The following is an 18,662-nucleotide window of genomic DNA, read 5'->3' as shown; positions in this document are numbered from 1 at the left end:
AAATAGAATTACTTAAAAAATACTCTATCCAAAAGCAGGCAAAGAAAGAAAGAAGGAGAGAAAGTATTGAAAACCTGGAACACAAAGAAAACAACTAGCAAGGTGGTAGATTAAAATGCAGTCCTATCCGTCCGACTCTTGATCTCAGCTCAGGTCCCGATCTCACTGTTCTTGAGTCCAGCATCGGGCTCAATATTGACAGTGCAGGGCCCGCTTGGATTCTCTTTCTCTCTCCCTCTCTCTCTGCCCCTCCCCTGGTCAGTCTCTCCCTCAAAATAAATAAATAAACTTAAAAAAAAAAAAAAAAACTCAAACCCAGACATTAAAAAAAAACAAAAACTGTAAAAAATTGCAATCCTATCAGTAAGCACATTAAGTTCTGGTGACAAAGTTTATAACCACAATATGTGTTCTAAAAACACCTATAAACCGAGAAGAAAAAGACTTCACAACAGAAACACTGGCAAAGGCTAGGAAGAGGAAACTTGAAGTGCAAGAAACCAAACGTCTAGATGTTCAACCCTCTTAATAACCAGGGAAATGCAAACATCAATACAAGGTATAATAATGACTACTAGTTTCAAACTCATCCTGCTGACGAAGTTCAAGGTCCATTATCAGTAAGTGTCGGCAAGGCTCTGAAAACAGGACCCCGTGCACTGCTGGTGGCAGTGTCGCTAGGCACCATCTCACTGGTGAGCAATGTGGTGAACTTAGGGAAGAGGAAGGGCTCCTGTCACCCACTCTTCAGTGTCCCGGGGTCTCTCCGAGAGAAACTCCGACGGACACAGCAAGAGGTGAGAGCAGACGTTCCCAGCAGCAAGTTTGTTTTCATTGCTCGCGGGGGGAGGGAAAGTACACTGGAGTGTATTTATTCAATGAAATACTATATAGTGGTTAAAAGGAACGGACCAGATATTCTCGTTTCAACACGACTATATCTCAAAAACAATGATGCACTAAAAAAAAAAAAAAAAAAAAAAGCAAGTTGCAACCTGATATGGACTGAATTACATTCACATACACATTTAAAATACCAAAAAGCAGGGGTATGCGCTGTTTGCTGATGCATGGTAGGAAATGCATCAAGACATATAGGTGGGAAGTCCAACCTCTAGGAAGGGAAGGAAATAGATTCCGACAGAGGCACTGGCTTCATCCACATCCATAACTTTCCATTTTTACAGAGACATAGGAGCGGACAGCGCACTGAGTCCTGATCCTGTCGCCTTCCAAGGCAGCTCCACCCCTGGCCTCCCAGGGATCCCATTAGGTGAACAAAGATATTCTACTTTTCTTCCTCGCTTAAGTTCCAGTTGGGTTTTCGTCACTTGTAACCAGGAGGCCTGCCTATACTTTCTTGCTTTCTCCCCCCCACCCCCACCCCCAGTTCTTGCCACCTGGTAGGTATTCCATAAATATGCGGATAAGTGAACCTGTCCAGCAAAGGGAGCCGCCAACTCGCAGCTCTACCATTTCTTTTGGGGGAGCCCTGAAGGTTAAGAAAGAGCATTCCGACAAGGGGCTGGCACAGCAACTTAGGGTAAACAAGTCCCTTCCCGCTCGGCCTCAGTTTCCTCCCAAACGACGGGTCCGGCCCCTTCCAGCCCCAGCACTCTATGATTCTCGGAATTGTGTCCTTTCATGTCGAAAACAACACTCGGGCATTTCACAAAAGCACCCAGCCCCCTTGTTACCCTTGGAACCACGCAGCCCGCTTCCCTGGAACCCGGGCTGCACAGAGCCGGTCACATGAACTCGGGCTTTCTTTGCCGTGCCGGGTTTCTTAGATCCCTTTGTGAGCGCAGGTTTTGAAAGGGAACGACCCGGGTTCTGGGTTTGAGAGGAGCAGGGGGATCCGGCGGGAGGAAGGCTGTCGGAGCCAATCAAGCCGCCTCCAGACCCCAGCACGTCGCCTTGGCTGCGCGCGGCTGTTCGTGCTCGGCTCTCCCGCCTCCGGGTCTCGCCCCAGGCTGCCCGGGGAGGCGAGGACCCCAGGTGAGAGGCCAGGGAGGGGGGGACCCCGGGGGGGAGGCCGAGCGGTTCGGCCCGGGCTCCACGACGGGCTGGCCCGGGGCTCAGGGCGTGTCCGTCGCCGCCTGGCTGCTCGCTCGACACTGTTCGCTCCTACCGGCTGTAGATGGAGCTGTCTGGGTTCCTGCAGCCTCCGACGAGCCTCGGAGTGTTTCTCTTTAAACGGCCTGAGAGGGACATGCCTCCCAGGATGCAGTTTGTATCAACATGGCAGCTGCTGTGCAGCTCCCCTGCTGAAGAGGCGCCGGGACGGCAGCGCAGCTCGCAGCCGGGGCCGGGGCCGGAGCCGGGGTCGCAGCCGCGGCCGCAGAGGGGCCGCGCGCGGGCCGGGGGCCGGTGCTGAGGGCCGGGGCCCAGCTCGCGGCCGGGGCGCAGCCCGCCCGGCCGCCCGCACCGCCGCGCGCCCCGCTCCGACGCCGCCGCCCGGCTCGGCCGCTCCGTCCCCGCCCGCCCTGAGCAGGCCGGGCCCGACGGCCGCGCGAGCCCGGGCGGGGAAGGCAGGGCCGGGCGGGCGCCGCCTGCGGAGAGGCCGGGAGGGGGGGCGGCCTGCGTGGGGCCGCGCGGCGGCGGCGGCGGCGGCGACTCCGGCCCGGGCCGGACAGCGCAGGGCCATGGCCGAGGCGGCCCCGGCTCCGGTGAGGGCGGCCCGCGCGCGCACGGACGCGCGGACTCGGGGCCCGGGGGACGGCCTGCGCGTCCCCGGCTCGGCGGCCCGGCCTGGGGTCTCGGTAAGGGACACAAACGCCGCGACGTGGGGGGCGGGGGGCGGGGGGCCGGAGGGCTCGCGCGCCCCTTAACGGGAGTGGGGGTGGGGGGGGAGGGCTGCGGGATGGCAGCGGGGCCGAGGAGCCGGCCGCCGTCCGGGCGAGGCTGCGGGGACGCCGGGGCCTGGCCCGCTCGCGGGCCCGGAGGTGGGCGCCCGGGGCGGCGCGCCTCGCTCCCTGCGGAGCCGGCGCTGCGTCCGTCGGGGTTGCCGCCGCACGTTTTCCGCAGAGCTCGCCCCCGCCGAGCCTCCCGCGGCCGGAGCGCGGCGCTGACGCGGCTCTCCCCATTTCGCAGAGCGGAGACACTGAGGCACAGACACCTGGCGGCGACCCGGCCGGCCTGCCCCAAGGTCACGTAGCGAGTCATCCGTGGCCCGCTGCCCGCGTCCCCAGAAATGCCAGCCTCCCGGGCGGCGGGCCTGGACGGGGAGGGGGGCGGCTCTGGCGGCGGCCTGCCCTGGATTAGGGGCCTGGCCCGGCTCGCGGTGGACGCGGCCCGTCGGGGGGGAGGTGACGGCAGGGCGAGAGGCCGGGCAGCGCCCGGCCGAGCGGTTGCGTCGTGGGGAGCAGGTGACCCTCGGGCTCCGGCGCCTGGGGCCTCCAGCCCCTGCCTCCGGAGGGCCCCCTGCCAAATTCTGGGTGTCCAGACGGATGGGGTCGGGGGAGCGAGCTCCTAGGGGTTTGGTGGCTGATGTTCCTCTTTAATGGGCCATTCTCAAAAATCGGTCCTAAAATCTCCCCGCAGACCTGCTCTTTGAGATGCGGTGGCTGTGCCTGGGAGCAGGATTGCTGCATGAGGGTCAGTGCCTCTGAGCCTCAGTTTACTGGTGTGTACAGGAAGGGGTCGGGATAAACGCTTCCTAAAGAGCCTCCCGGTTCAATACAACTCATCATCATCTCTTGGAAAAACAAAATACAGTGGAGATTTCAAAATGCCCACCTCTGGGTTGAGGTCTCCAGGGCCCTTGAATGGTGTATAATTCTGAGTGAACCACACCGGGTCATACAAGAAACTGGCACGGCTTTCTTTCTTCTTTTCTTTTCTTTTCTTTTCTTTTCTTTTCTTTTCTTTTCTTTTCTTTTCTTTTCTTTATAAATTGATAGGAATGGTTCTGTATTATTCTGCTAAGATAAATGAAGCCTGGAGACCCCCATCCACTTGGGATACAGGAGGCAGGGAGAGTCGGTTAAATCCTGTGATAAAGGTGCAGAATCCTCTCTGCCCCCCCCCACCCCCCATGGTTTGAGAATGCAAGCTTGTTCATCTTAGATATTATATTTACAGCTCCATCCCTCTCCTTGGCCATTTCTTTATGCTTAGGGTAAAATCAAGCCACAGGGTTATTGGTACTGACGACATTATAGCAAGGGGCTTTAATTTGGGGGTAGAGGAGGGGGTGTGCTCCTGTGGCCCCCTCATCCCTCAGCAGTCCTCCAAATCTGGATATGGGAAGAGCCAGGCTAATAATAGCAAAGAAATGGTAGTTTCCTTGAGCTCTGATGAGACTGGTTGGGAAAGATATCTTAGCCTGCTGGCTCTCTGTACTGTACTGGATGGGGCTTTTTGTCATGGTTTTAGTTAAACCCCTGTATCACTCAGGGATACTAACTTGGCCCCTGGGGATTTTCCCTTCTTCCTAGTAGTTGTAGACAAATACCCTAATCCCCCTCCCAGCACAGGGCCCTGATGGGCTTATTGTGTTGCATTATGCTAGTCACTTGCCCTGTGTCTGAGGCTCCCGTCCCACAGGCCTGGCCTCTGTCTGCCTTCACCGGTGAGGAGCTGAGAGGTGGCTTACTTGTTGATGAGTCTTCAGGTCTAGGGGTCTGCAAAGCCCTTGAAAGCGTTTGCGGACTTTTGTGTGTAGGCCGGTGTGTGTTTTTTCGGGGGGGGGGGGGGTGGAGAATCCCTAACTTTCATTAGGGTTTCAAAGGCGTCCCTGACCCCTGGCTTTCAGCGGCCCTGTCTTTATGGGCAGGGCCTTCCCTAACATAGAACCTACCCCCAGGTCTTTGGGAAGTCTCCATGCCTCTGGATGTTAGAGGTGGAGAGGATTCAGAACACTTACCGACCAGCTGCCCGGAGGCCCAGGTTCTGCAGCCAGCCCATCGTGTGACCTTGGCCGAGTGAGTTGGCCTCTCCATGCCTCAGGGTCTTCATATGCTAAGTGTGGGGAATGGTTCTCAGAGTCCCTATTTCATAGGGTTTCCTGGGGATTAAATGAGATAACCCTTTAACATGCTTAACACCGTTCATGGCACACAGTAAGTGCTGAGTAATTGTTAGCTGTTATCTGACTAATAGGCTCTCACATCTGGCTAGCTGCAGAGCTCTCGGATCGTACTTACCTCGGAAAACATTCTGCCTGAACAGGCCTTACGTTTTCAGTTCTTGGCTTGAGAGTGTGGTGCTGTCTCAGTTAAGGCTCTCGTGAGTGAATGAATGAGCAAATAAAGGAAAGAGAGCAGGAGGAAACGTAAATAGGTTTAGGCTCTGACAGGTGACCGAAGGAGCGTCATTTTTGTTTTTGTTGTGACCCAATCACGTATACTGTTCATTCATCCAGCAGACATTTATTGAGCACGTACTACATGTCAGACTGGACACCAGGGATATACTCCTTTTCAAACAAAGAGAAGGGGCATTTCGGTTGTATTAAAGATCGCTTGTGTGTGGCACAGTGACAGGCCATTCAGATTCGCTGAAGGAAGATGATGAGGAAATGGACAAACATGTTATAGAAGGAATTCTGTTCAGCTCCAATAAAGCTATTGATTGTCTGGATAAGTAAATACAGAGCTGGTCATTCAGAAGACCTTGGCTTCACCTCCCCGGTGACACAAGAATTCTCTCAATGTGAATGTAGCAAGGTGGGGAACAGGAAGAGAGTGAATAAAGAAAGTCTCAAAAGGAATCGATCTTTCTTTTGGTTCTAGTCCCCACCAGCGTTGAGGCGAGTCACAGAACTGGCTGACTCCGGCTCTGTTTCCAGTCTGTCCAGGCCTTGGCTCCTCAGTTCCCATCTCACAAACCACAGGGAGGAACCCAGACCACCAGGAGTGCACCTGCCTCAGTGGACCATCTGCCCCGGGGACTTTGCCTCCCGTACAAGTGGCTGAATTGCCACATCCCTGGCCTGGCTGAGGGTCTCTCTTCTCTCTCTGCTTATAGCCTGGACTGCCCAGAAGCCCACTCAGCCTCTCCAGGAGGGGCTGGGTCCATATAACATGTCTCAAAGTCAAACCTATACCATATAAATCCTTTGAAAAATGCTATTGCTAAGTCAGTAAGCTTTTATCAAAGAGCCTGGGAAACAAGGTAATTGTGTGTCCTCACTACTAGAGTAAGTGAGGGAAAGCATGAAGAGGGCTGGGACTACCTGATCATTCACGTAAGAAGCAGTGGGGCCAGATGGCACGTTCATCTTCCAGGTAAGTCCTCGAACAGCACTGGCCCCACTGCTGTCTCCTCCCACCTTGCTGGGAGTCTTGGGGTAGTAACAGTGCCCGGCACTGATAAAACTCTGCTCTGTCGTTTTGCGAGGTTTTATTTCATTTTATGCTCAGTGCTCAAACTCAGCGAGGTGGTCTTTGTTTCCCGTGTGAGGACACTGCGAACAGGTCGAGTAACCAGGCAGCGGTCCGTGTGGACAGGACCGAAAGCCAAGGCCAGCGTCCGTCTCATACGCTGCTGGTCATGGGTGATCCTGTGAGGCATCTGTTGTGAAGAAAGAGACGCCTCCATCAAAGCAGAAGGTGGCATGGCCACCCTTTCTTCGTTGTTAGTTGTGCTTTTGTAACTGATCTCTGAATCAGCGTGAGGTTCTCAAGAAGAGAGTCGTGTCCGTGGAACAGATCTTGATTGCCAATAAACCAGAAACCCTTTTTTATGTGGGTGCCTAACTTTGGCGTTTATTTTGCCAGCTGGAGACTGTGGCCTTCAATCCTGCCCTTTCTTTCCTTGACCACAGGTCCAGCAGCTGGACATGGAGACCCAACGCTCCTCACCTCTGTCCTTCCCCAGTGTTCTGCAAGAAGAGACCCCACGTCAGGCCCCTGCTGGACCCCCCCGAGAAACTCTGTTCCAATCGCGTGTTCTTCCCCCCAAAGAAATTCCTTCTTCGTCTCCCCCCATTCCCCGACAAGCCTCCCTGCCCCAAACTCCCAAGCTAGAGACCTCTGGCCGAATGCCACACGTTCTCCAGAAGGGACCCTCACTCCTGTATCCTGCCGCTTCTGAGCAAGAGACTCGTCTCCAGGGTCGCCCGGCTTCTCAAGAAGAGACCCAGTATCCACCCCCAGCTGCTGCTGAACAAGAAATATCACTTCTGTCCCACTCCACCCCCCACCAAGAAGCCCTCCTCCACTCGCCTGAAGTTCCTGAGAAAGACCCCCTGACCCTGTCCCCCACAGTTCCCGAGACCGACATGGACCCCCTGCTTCAGAGCCCAGTTTCCCAAAAAGACACCCCCTTCCAGATCTCTTCGGCAGCCCAGAAGGACACACCGCTCCCGACAGCGGAGATCACCCGCTTGGCCGTGTGGGCTGCCGTCCAGGCCGTGGAGAGGAAACTGGAGGCCCAGGCCATGCGGCTCCTGACCCTGGAGGGGCGGACGGGGACGGCCGAGAAGAAGCTGGCGGACTGCGAGAAGACGGCCGTGGAGTTTGCAAACCATCTGGAGAGCAAGTGGGTCGTGCTGGGGACCCTGCTGCAGGAGTACGGGCTGCTGCAGAGGCGGCTGGAGAACATGGAGAACCTGCTGAAAAACCGAAATTTCTGGATCCTGCGGCTGCCACCAGGCAGCAACGGAGAAGTTCCCAAGGTAAGAGCTGTCCCAGCTGGGGCTTCCCAAGGAGCGATCTGAACTGGGACGTGTTCTAGGAATTTCATATAAAAGAAGGGAAAAGAGATGCTTAAGAAGGAAACAAATACTGGGGGCGTCTGGGTGGCTCAGTTGGTTAAGCGCCAGACTTCAGCTCAAGGCATGACCTCACGGTTTGTGGGTTCGAGCCCCGCATCAGGCTCTGTGCTGACAGCTAGAGCCTGGAGCCTGCTTCAGATTCTGTGTCTCCCTCTCTCTCTCTGCCCCTTCTGGGCTCGCTCTCTATCTCTCTCTCTATCTCTCTATCTCTCTATCTCTCTCTCAAAAAATCTCTCTCGCCAAAAAATCTCTCTCTCAAAAAAAAAGGAAACAAATACAATGATACCTAGTTGCCAACATTGCTGCACTAAACCCAAGATGGCCCAAATTCAGATGATTTGTCCCGTTAATAAAACCCTACGTGAATAGAAGAGAACGTCCGATGACATCCTAGTGACCAGGGACCGTCGATTTGGAAGGGTGTTCGATTCACAACAGGTGTGAACCCGTGGTTCACTGTTGAGGTGGACACAGAACTTGGTGAAATGTTCCAGGGCTCTGTCCGGCTCGACGCTTTTATCAGTTGACTTATAAATTATGTTGATGCCAGTAAAAAAATGTGATTTCAAGAGGTATCCTAAAAGGCTAGGGAGTGGTTGGGTTTTAATATTATGTCCCAGAAGATCCTGATAGAACTTGAACGTGGACTGGTTTTCTTTCTGTTCTTCTGTGTGTTGTCCCTGTTCACAGCCTTATGTAGGGAAGAGACTTGGACAACATTCTGTAGGCCAGCGCTTCTCAGATGTTCTTGTGTACTTGAATCCCCTGGGGACCTTACTAAACGAAGAATCCAATTTAGTGGGCCTACAGCGGGCCTGAGGGGCTGCATTTCTAGCAGGTTCCCTGGTACCATGGTGCTGGTCTGCAGACCATGCTTTTAGAGCTGCAAGGATTATCCTAGACAGAAAACGGACCAGATAAAATGAGGCCCTTACTCTGTGGGGCCAGGACAGTGGCTAAAGTCAGGCCAGGTTTCTAGAGAGATCCATGGTGAATACCTACAGCTGTGCCTTTGGGCCTCGCCCACTCCAGTCCTAAGAAGAGGTGTTTGAGCCAGGGCGGTGGTGGTGGGGGGGGGGGGCGGGGAGAGAGTGGAGCCTTTCACCGCCTTGTGATTTGGCAGCTGAGGGCCTGTGACTGCCTTCTGGTCGGTCCAAGCTGAGCTTGTGTGGTTTCAGGTCCCTGTCACCTTCGATGATGTCGCCGTCCATTTCTCAGAGCAGGAGTGGGGGAACCTGTCGGAGTGGCAGAAGGAGCTCTACAAGAACGTGATGAGGGGCAACTATGAGTCTCTGGTTTCTATGGGTAAGGAGAAGGTTCGCTTATGGGGGGCTTCCTCGACACCGGCCTGGGGTTTGGAAACGTTGGGAGTTCTGTGCTCCAGTGCTCCCCATAGTCAAAAACAAGGGACACTGGGGCAAGGAGGGGGAAGACAGACATCAGGGTCTCACCTTTATATGAGTTTCCCCATGGTGTGTGTGTGTGTGTGTGTGTGTGTGTGTGTGTGTGTGTGTGTGTGATGAATTTGTCCAGCAAACTATTATTAAACAGAGTGCGAGGTGCTTCACTGAGAAACACGTTACTTAATCCCCCAACTCTCCCGTGAGGGAGACAGGACAGGTGTTAGTGCTCCCGTTGGACCATCCAGCTGACTGAACATTGTCCCTGATGGAGGGCGTATGTCCCCCGGGTTCTGGTCTCTACTGTGCATAGAGAAGGCTGTGACCCAGGAGTTTAATACTCATGCCAGATCCCTACCAAAAAGTCACAATTTCACTGAGAACTCTAATACCCCAAAGTTTGTGGACTCTTGCTGTTTTCATTTTAATAAGAGCATTTAAAGAGGCAAACCTGGGAAAATATACTTTAGTTTTATAGGTATCCTTTTCTCTGTGATGGGAAACTCTTTGGACACACACAAAAAGTTAGAAAAACATTATATATGCTGTTGCATAGAAACTTTGATTCTTGTCAGAACCGTTAATTTTCTGCACACATACCTCCCCGATAGGACTTTTTTCTTTTTCACTTTTTTCTTTTCTTTTGAAAGTATATACATAATTGTGAAAATTCAGCCATCTAGATTTATATAGTAAGGAGCAATCCCTGCCCTCCCCCCAGTACTTCTCCCCAGAGGAAACCACCACAGACCCTTTGGCAGGTATTAATGCACACACACGCACACGCACGCACACACACACACACACGCACGCACGCACACACGCACACACGAGGCAGGTTCTCGTGCATATGTAGTCTGTGGTGTGCACGAATGGGATTGTTCACCTATTTTACCGACCAGTAGGCCGTAGACGGCTTTCCATGTCAGCTCAGAAAGACGGGGCAGCATTCCAGGTGAACCTCTGGGCATTTGACCTTTCTGCTGTCGGTGAGCAGCAGGCCGATTGCGTCTTCTCGCTGCCACCAAACGTAATCAACATCTCTGTGTATTTATGTGTGCTTCCGTGAGTATTTCCATGGGACACATTCCAAGGAGGAGGTTTGCCGAGTAAGGAGAGTGCAGGTTTATAATACCATGGCCACTGCCTCCAGAAGGCTGTGTGTGTTTACAACACAGAGTGTGACAATGTCGTCTCACCGTGCCCTGGCCTGAACCGATGTCCTTCCATTTTAAATACTTGTCTTTTCTGTCGGGTGGAAAATATCACTTCATTATTTAAGTATGTCTGTCTTCGATGACTGGTGAACTGGTGTATCTTTTCCTGCGTGTGCTGGCCACTTGCATTTCCTCTGTGAATTACGTACTTAAATTTCCTTTTTTATTTTTCACTTATTGTAGAGGCTCTTTATATAGAATGATGGACGTTAACTATTTAGTATAGAAGCCTCACCTGTGACAAATACGGGCACATGTATTTCCTCCAGGTTTATCTCATAAGTCTGTCTCCAAAGAGCTTTAAACTTTTTTTAATGTGAGGCACACTATTACTATCGAGTTTGATGGCTTCTAGGTTTCATCAGGATTAGTTTTTCACTCTAGGAGATTTCAAATCTCTTGGGTCTTTGTCGTGAGAACCTGAGCAGGCATTGGCGGCAACAGGAGCCACAGATGACAGAGGGCCAGTTTCCACCGGTGGAAGGCGGTGCCTGCTGCGGCTCCCTCGTGGGAGGCCCTGCTTAACGCACATGCGTGCAGGCCCACACGCACATATGCACGCACACGCGTGCAGGCCCACACGCACATATGCACGCACACGCGTGCAGGCCCGCACACACCAGGGCCCCTAAGGAGAAGGGCTGGGAACTTGGCCCGTTTCTCTTCCGACACGGCCACTGGTAGGGTGGCTGCTCCTAGGGTCCCGGTCACCCAAGTGACACCTCACCACACAGGATGCCTTCTTTCCTTCCTTCTGCCCAGACTATGCAATTTCCAAACCAGACCTCATGTCGCAGATGGAGCGTGGGGAGAGGCCGACCATGCAGGAACAAGAGGACTCCGAGGAAGGCGAGACGCCCGCGGATCCCAGTGCTGGTGAGTGGCTACTGGGTGGCCCGGAGCTCTGCCTTCTAGATCTTTCAGCACTCAGGGGGCCCAGCATGGAGCGTTGCAATCCACGGTAGACCCCGGAGGGATGTGTCAGCAAGTTGTGTGCGGGAAGGAGGCCTGCAGGTACTGGGGCCTGCTGGAGGCCTCCTCAATCCCCAGTGGCCCAAGTGGCCAACAAATAAAAATGCCACTGGGTTCATCATCTTAGGGAGTGTTTGCCCTTGTCTCACTCTTGCAGGAAACAAAACCAGAACCGAAAGAAAAGTGGTCACTTGGCGGGATGCTAGTGATCATGCATTCTGGAGCCGCCCAGAGAAGGGCCACACCCTGGGTCCTACAGCCGGTCAGTGGAAGGATAGGGACAGGCAGACTTGACCGGGAATGTTGTGCAACATGCAGGACAATGTCTAGGTGGGACAGTTTGAGGGGCACTCGGGTGGCTCGGTCGGTTGAGTGTCCAGCTTCGGCTCAGGTTACGATCTCGCGGTTTGTGAGTTCGAGCCCCGCGTCGGGCTCCGTGCTGACAGCTCAGAGCCTGGAGCCTGCTTTGGATTCGGTGTCTCCCTGTCTCTCTTCTGCTCTCTCTCTCTCTCAAAAGTAAATAAAGATTTAAAAAAATTTCTTAGATGGGACGGTTTGATGGAGGCAGCAGAAAGGTGCCAAGCAGGACTGGCCATATTCTCAAGTACAGACTCCAGTGTCAGGTGCCTGCCCTAGAATCCCAGCTTCTCTGCTCACTCGTGGTTTGATGTTAGTTACTCAGCCTTTTTGGAAACTTGTTTTCGCCATCTACAAAATAGGACTGGGAATAATACCTAGGGCCTGATGGGGTGACTGGCGTGCACCAGTGGCCCAGTAAACCCCAGCTGTTCTCATTCTGCGTGGGGCCTTGTCCCTCCCCAGCCGCCCTATCCGTGGCCCACATGCTTGCCCTGCGGGTGCTTTCGTGGTGCACAGTCTGTTTTTGGAGTTCCTGCTCTGGAATCGCCTTTGGGCTCGTATCATCTACCTTGAAGGTCTGCAGCGAAGCTGATGCTTGTCCTTCGCGGCCAGACATCATTGGTGATCATATCTTTTGAAAAAGGATGACAGTCTCGCGGGAGAACTCATTGGAGCCTACAGCCAGGTCTTGTTATGAAGTAATGTCGCCGATTCCGGGACCTGTCAGCCGGCTTCCGGCAGGAGGCCCAGAGACACCGAGCAGCGTCAACCCCATGGACCGAAAGCAACGGCAACTGACAGAAGAGACAGCAGCCTGTGGAAAATGGGTGCTGGCATCCTTCAGAGAAAGCCAGTGGCCTTACTTCCTAGAGACTCACACTGAGAGTAGAGCCTCCTCTGAATTCATTCTGGCAGACAAAAAAGACGATTTAAAAGTAGGCGAGAACGGGGGCTTGGGGACAAAGCATAGTATCCGGCAGAGGGTCCTTTGGTTTGGAAGAAAATAAGCGTATCCAAAAGGCTCGCGTGGCCACAGCCAAAAACGAAGGTCAGGTGAGAAGAAGAAACCTATCTGAAGCAGAAGAAATGAGAAAGAAGGCCTCGGAGGCTGAGAACGGGAAGACGGGAGAGCGGTTTATGGTAAATACCCTAAGGTCCGGTCTGACGTCCCAGGAGGATTTTGTGGTCCACGCACCGCTTCTCTAGCGTCTTCTTAGAAGCGCTGGGACGACAGCATCGATCCCCGAACCCCGTCGATGTGTTCACACCCTCATCACAGATGGGCCTCCCACAGGGTAGGGCCAGAAGTGAAAGCAAATCACCTCAACCCACTCTGCCTCAGGCTGGGTTTGTTCTGGCACGCGCGCATCTGTGGCCCGGGCTTCCGTGGGAAGCGGCCGCCTCACAGAGGCTGCCTTGTGTGGCTGGAATGTGCCATTTGGTCCACTGACCATCTCTGGCGTCTCAGAGCCTGGACTGGAGGGAGGACGGGGGAGGACGTGGGAACCAGCGTCACCCAGGGCTGGCTGTGAACTCGCACCCCGGTGCGAGACCACAGGCCCTGGCCTCTGGGCAGTGGGATTGTTCTGTGAATCTGCGGTTATCTGAGCCCCAGACGTGCTAGTGGTAACCTGCCTGTTCTTGTGTCTTCTCCCTGAGAAGGGTGGCTGCAAAACCAGCTGTGGTGCGATACCGGTGAGGAAAAGCCTAGAACGTTGAGAACTTTTCACAGTTCCAAATGCATTGAACATGACAGCTTTATGAACTGGCTAAGTAAAATTTATTCAGTAAACTGTTATTTATGGTTTGGATCCCTGAGGGCAAGGAGATCCAAAAATGATTCAGATATCGACTCTGCTCTCCAAATACTCAGAGCCCGGGCTCCCATTCGTGGCCCTATGAGGGGGCAATAGAGGCCCGGCGAAGCCAGGTGCCGTTTTCACCTAACAGATGAGCAGAGAGTAAAACAGACCAGAAGGCATGGCTGAGATCCAAGGTCTCGGGCTTTTTAAAAAGCAATTTGATATTTTTTTTAGTCTGTAAATACGTTTTAAATATTTCAAGTGTTCATATACTTGACCTAATCATTTCCTTTCCCTTTCTGAGAGTCTATAGCACGGAAGAGAATCCAAACGATGGATTAAGATGTACAAATATTTTGTTGCATGACAATAGTCTCGTAGCCACTAAAATCATAAGTGAAGTTTGTATACCATATGTTTCATTTGTATGTTTATTACTTAGTTCATCAATTTGCATATGTCAAGAGGCTTATAGCAATAACCAGCCCCCCTCTACCCCCCGCATTTAAAATTACAGTAAGGAACGGTAGGAGAGCTGTGGAGGCAAGCATCCAAGCCCAATCGACTCTACTGAGATAGGAGAGCAGAAGAGGCCTCTTTGGCAAGTGGAATGTCTAGTGGGAACTTAAAGAGCAAGTAGGAGTTCCACTTGCCCCAGGGAGAACTTACTGGAAGGAAGGAAGTCTGGAAGCTAGGAGACCAGGCGGAGACTTTTTGTAGTCCAAGCAGGTGACCGTGGCGTAGCCCAGGAGAGAAGCGGGTATTTCCGAGATCTGTTTTGGCAGTAGAGACTTCGAGACAACCTGCATTTGGCGGGTGTTGACCGAGGGAGATTGTCCCCCCGCCCCCCCCCCCCCCCCCCCCGCCTGTGACTGCAGTAGGACACTAGATGGAGGACAATAGGAGGTGCAGACCTAGACATATGACAAGAACATGTCAGGTTTGAGATCCCTGCAGGGGTTCCAGGAGAGAGTGTTGGTGTTGAGAAAGCAGCTGAATAAAGAGTTAAAAACAGAAATGTGAGCTAGAGACAGACATCTGGGCATTGGTAGCATAGGCTCAGTCTGGAGAGGGAGAGGAGAAAGAGCAGAGGCCATGCCCTTGGGAGCCCTGAATTTTAGAGTAAATTTGGCAATTTGGAATATATCAGTCTGGGTGGGGCCTAGGCGTTAATATTCTTTAAAACGCTTCCAAGATGATTCTCATGCACAGCCAGGATTTGAAAAAGGAAGGATGAAGCAGAGGAACCGAAGGAAACGGAAGGAGTGGTCAGAAAGGTAGCAAAAAATTAGGATAGTTGGGGCCCAGCAGGCGGCTGGCTCAGTCGGTAGAGGATGCAAAATTCGGATAGCGCATTGTTGGGTATTTCAAGAGGAGGGCGCTTCCAGAAGCAGGGAGCGTGGTCAACCATGTTGGATCCTGCAGTGCAGCTCAGTGAGGCAGAAACTGCCGTGTCCACCAGTGACCTCGGCAGGAGGAGCGTTGGCGGTGTGATGGAGTGGATGGAGGGGAGAATGGGAGGGGAGGGAGGCAGCGCCCGCCATCAGTGAGTGGGGAGTGGAAATAAGGGGGCAGTGGCTGGGGGAGCGGACCCTGTCTCCTTAAGATGGGGATCGCTAACGCCGAGGAGGGATACTGATGGCAGTGATCCAGTTGATAGGGGAAGTTAATGATGCAGAAGTGGAAAATGTAAATGTAACATGAAGTCCATGATGTAAACAAAGGATAGGAAAAAAAATTCAATGAAGAAATGCGATTTCATTATGTTTCCACTTGACTTTTTTCCTATTTTTTGTATGCTTTGTAGAATGTTCTGAAGTAAGTATATATTACTTCTTATTCAGTAAAAATAATTTTTGACAAAAACAATGCATGAAGAAAGACTTCGAGTTAAAGATGGCAGGTTGAACATGTGTTTACTCCTACCTCCCAGAATCCTTCTAAAGCAAGAGCGAAGGGACTTTTAAAAGGAATGGACAAGGAGACAACAGCAACCAAATCTTGGAAGTCTGAAAGCAGATGGCTGGGTGATTACTGATTTAGAAAGCTAAATCCAAAATTGGTATTGGGGAAAGCAGAAAAGAAACTCGATTTGCACTCCACCCCCCATCCCTACTCAAGACTTGGGAATCAGCAGTACCAGAGACTCTAGGTATCTTTGGAAATGGGGGCAAAAGTGGTGTTAAAAACAGAAGATTGGTCAAACATCTTTTTTTTTTTTAATATTTATTTTTGAGAGAGAGAACACGAATGAGGAAGGGGCAGAGATGGGGGTGGACAGAGAATCCGAAGCAGGCTCCCACTGATATCCTGATTCGGGTCCAAACTCACAAATCATGAGATCATGACCTGAATTGAAGTCGGATGCTCAGCCAACTGAGCTACCCAGGCGCCCCAAAGTCAGAGATCTTTTAAAGAGGCATTTAAACACTACCATATCCCCTCCGCTGCCCCCTTCAATCCCTACAACTGGCATCTGCCTCTGCCAACCCTGGTGGACAACCAAGGCTTACTCCCTGGAGAAGACGAACACGAGGATGTCTGAACGTGGACGCCAGGCACAATGGAGGGTGGGCACCAATGTGAAAACAAGGGAATCAGTGAAATTTGACATACAGATGTTGAGATTTCCAGCCTTCCTCTCTAACCGGATTCCAAAATGATGTTGACATCCAGGACGAGACCTCAGGGCAGTGTATTCGAAGAGTCTTGTCCGGAGACTTTTGGGACCAGCCCAAGGTATTTCCCAGTGAAATGACTCCGTGAAGTCATCCTGTTGGGAAACCCATCACTAGCAAGCCCTACCTAAATACACCAAACTTTAAATCTCTTTTGAGTATTCTACTTATAAATAGAAAACCAAGAACCACAGACATTTGGGGAAAGCCTCTAATATACAGAGGCCAAAGGAAAAGAAAGCAGAAAAAATAGATTCCAAAGAAACATGGACCATGCAGAGGAATTTAAAAAACTATGTTTTGGGGCACCTGGGTGGCTCAGTCGGTTGAGCGTCCGGCTTTGGCTCAGGTCATGATCTCGCGGTTTATGAGTTCAAGCCCCGCGTCGGGCTCTGTGCCGACAGCCCAGAGCCTGGAGCCTGCTTCAGATTCTGTGTCTCCCTCTCTCTGCTCCTCCCTTGCTCACACTCTGTCTCTCTCTCTCAAAAATAAATAAACATTTTTTTTAAACTGGAAAATATTTTCCAACGATTCTAGGGATTTATATCAGCCAGACCCTTCTAATTAATATGAGAAATGAAATCGAGACGTTTTCAAGGTCTCCTGTGCGCACCCTCTCTCAGAGTGGGGGAGGCGCTTTGCTGAAATGAGGACGTAAGCCGAGCAAGAGGTGTTAGGAGCTCCAACATGAGCGAGGCGAAGCAAATCCCTGGGGTGCTGCCGAAGGGGGATCCCAAGAAGACAGCTGTGCACCTGGAGGCAACCAGTCCAGACTGGAGCACATCAGAAGGTTCTAGAAAATTTTTCTTCAAGTAGATGAAAATAAGAAATGCCCATTATATCTGAATGTTTTGAAGAGACCGTTACAGAGGAGGTTGGAGAGTTTAGAGCCCACTTCATGAAAACAGTAAGCTAAGCCAAGGGAAAAAAATGATCAACTCCAGGGAAAGCAAAAACGTTCGCAGACAGACAAGTAACTGTGGTATATACTACACATTCGATTTTACGTAACATTTATGTCATCTAGTCATGTGAACACCTGAAAATAATCCAGCCAGAGTTGCAACCTAAATTGGAAGGATGAGGGACTTGGAAAAGATTTGCCTGGATGCGGAGGGATGGTCTTCATGTTCAGCTCTTGGAAGTCAATAGGTGATGTTTAAATTGAAAACTCAAGGAGTATCAATAGATGTCTGTTCCTTAGAGTTAGGAAGGGGAATGACAAAGGAATCAGCTGGAGTTGCCTCTGGGGAGCAGGAAATAGTGGTTGGGAGTGAGGGAGCGCTCTTTAAAAACACATTTTGAAAAACTAACCCTTAGCCTGGGTACATATATAAATTTTTTTTTTAAGATTTTTTTTTAACCTTTTATTTATCTCTGAGAGAGAGAGCGCGCACGAGCAAAGGAGGGGCAGAGAGAGGGAGACACAGAATCCGAAGCAGCTCCAGGTTCCAAGCTGTCAGCACAGAGCCGGACATGGGGCTCGAACCCACGAAGTGTGAGATCATGAACTGAGCCAAAGTCAGACGCTCAACTGACTGAGCCACCGAGGCGCCCCTAAGATTTTAAAAATTAATATGCCAAAAACTTTTAAAGTCTAACAGAAAGTGCAGCTATAAGAAGGTTGGAAAGCTAGTGTTGACCATCATTGCTTTGCTTTGAGCTGATAGGGAAGGTTAATGTGGCAACACTCGTTTTTACTTTCCAGTAAAACTCTGAAGTTTCATCAGCGCAATTCAAAAAACGAATGCAGAGAAAGCGAAAGTCCCACACAGTTCTCTCTCGCAAGACAACAGTTTATTCCTTCTAATTTATGTGCACATAACACATACACAACTTTAATTATATAAGACATAAATACCTTCTCATTGTAAAAAAATATATATATATAGCAGTACGTACATTGGGAACTCGCTTTTTTCAATTGCGTCTCTTTGACTTCTTTGCATGTAAGAACATACAAATCTTTTTTTAGTAGCAGACTATAGTATTCTATGTATTGATCTCATAACTTATTTAAATGAACTCCCACTGATGTACATTTAGAGTGTTTACAAGTTTCAGTGCTTCACTAAAGATCCTTTGTAAGTAAATCTTATGCACTTGTCAGAAAGTTGTTTAGAAGTAGACTTTGTGGATAGAAGGGTAGACCCATTAAAAAATCTGATACATACTGGGGCGCCTGGGTGGCTCAGTCGGTTGAGCATCTGACTTCAGCTCAGGTCATGATCTTAGAGTCTGTGAGTTCGAGCCCCGCATCGGGCTCTGTGCTGACAGCTCGGAGCTCTGTCTCTCTCTGTCTCAAAAATAAATAAAAACATCAAAAAAAATAAATTTAAAAAAATTGATACATACTTTAAAAATGTCCCTCAAAACTGGGGTGCCTGTGTGGCCCCGTCAGTTGAGCATCCAACTTCAGCTCAGGTCATGATCTCACAGTTTGGGGGTTCAAGCCCCACATCAGACTCTGTGCTGACAGCTCAGAGCCTGGAGCCTGTTTCGGATTCTGTGTC

General features: G+C 51.3%; 1 protein-coding gene across 4 annotated transcripts in view; it reads left to right on the top strand.

Annotated features, from left to right (window-relative positions):
- The first annotated feature begins 1,869 nt into the window (after positions 1-1,869).
- Positions 1,870-18,662, top strand: part of ZNF777 (zinc finger protein 777) — a 28,721-nt gene continuing 11,928 nt past the window's right edge. The window contains exons 1-4 of one of the 4 annotated variants that reach the window (XM_023250697.2): positions 1,870-1,998; positions 6,770-7,621; positions 8,899-9,025; positions 11,100-11,213. In XM_023250697.2, coding sequence (XP_023106465.1) covers positions 6,785-7,621; positions 8,899-9,025; positions 11,100-11,213 — 1,078 coding nt within the window. In that variant the 5' untranslated portion in view covers positions 1,870-1,998; positions 6,770-6,784. Of the gene's footprint in view, positions 1,999-2,559; positions 2,763-2,861; positions 3,149-4,009; positions 4,926-6,769; positions 7,622-8,898; positions 9,026-11,099; positions 11,214-18,662 lie in introns of those variants that run through there. The other 3 variants (XM_023250696.2, XM_045052965.1, XM_023250698.2) reach the window with 3 other exon arrangements.

Source organism: Felis catus, chromosome A2 (genome assembly GCF_018350175.1).
Source record: "Felis catus isolate Fca126 chromosome A2, F.catus_Fca126_mat1.0, whole genome shotgun sequence".
Taxonomy (NCBI): Eukaryota; Metazoa; Chordata; class Mammalia; order Carnivora; family Felidae; genus Felis; species Felis catus.
This window is presented reverse-complemented; position numbering and strand designations above follow the sequence as displayed.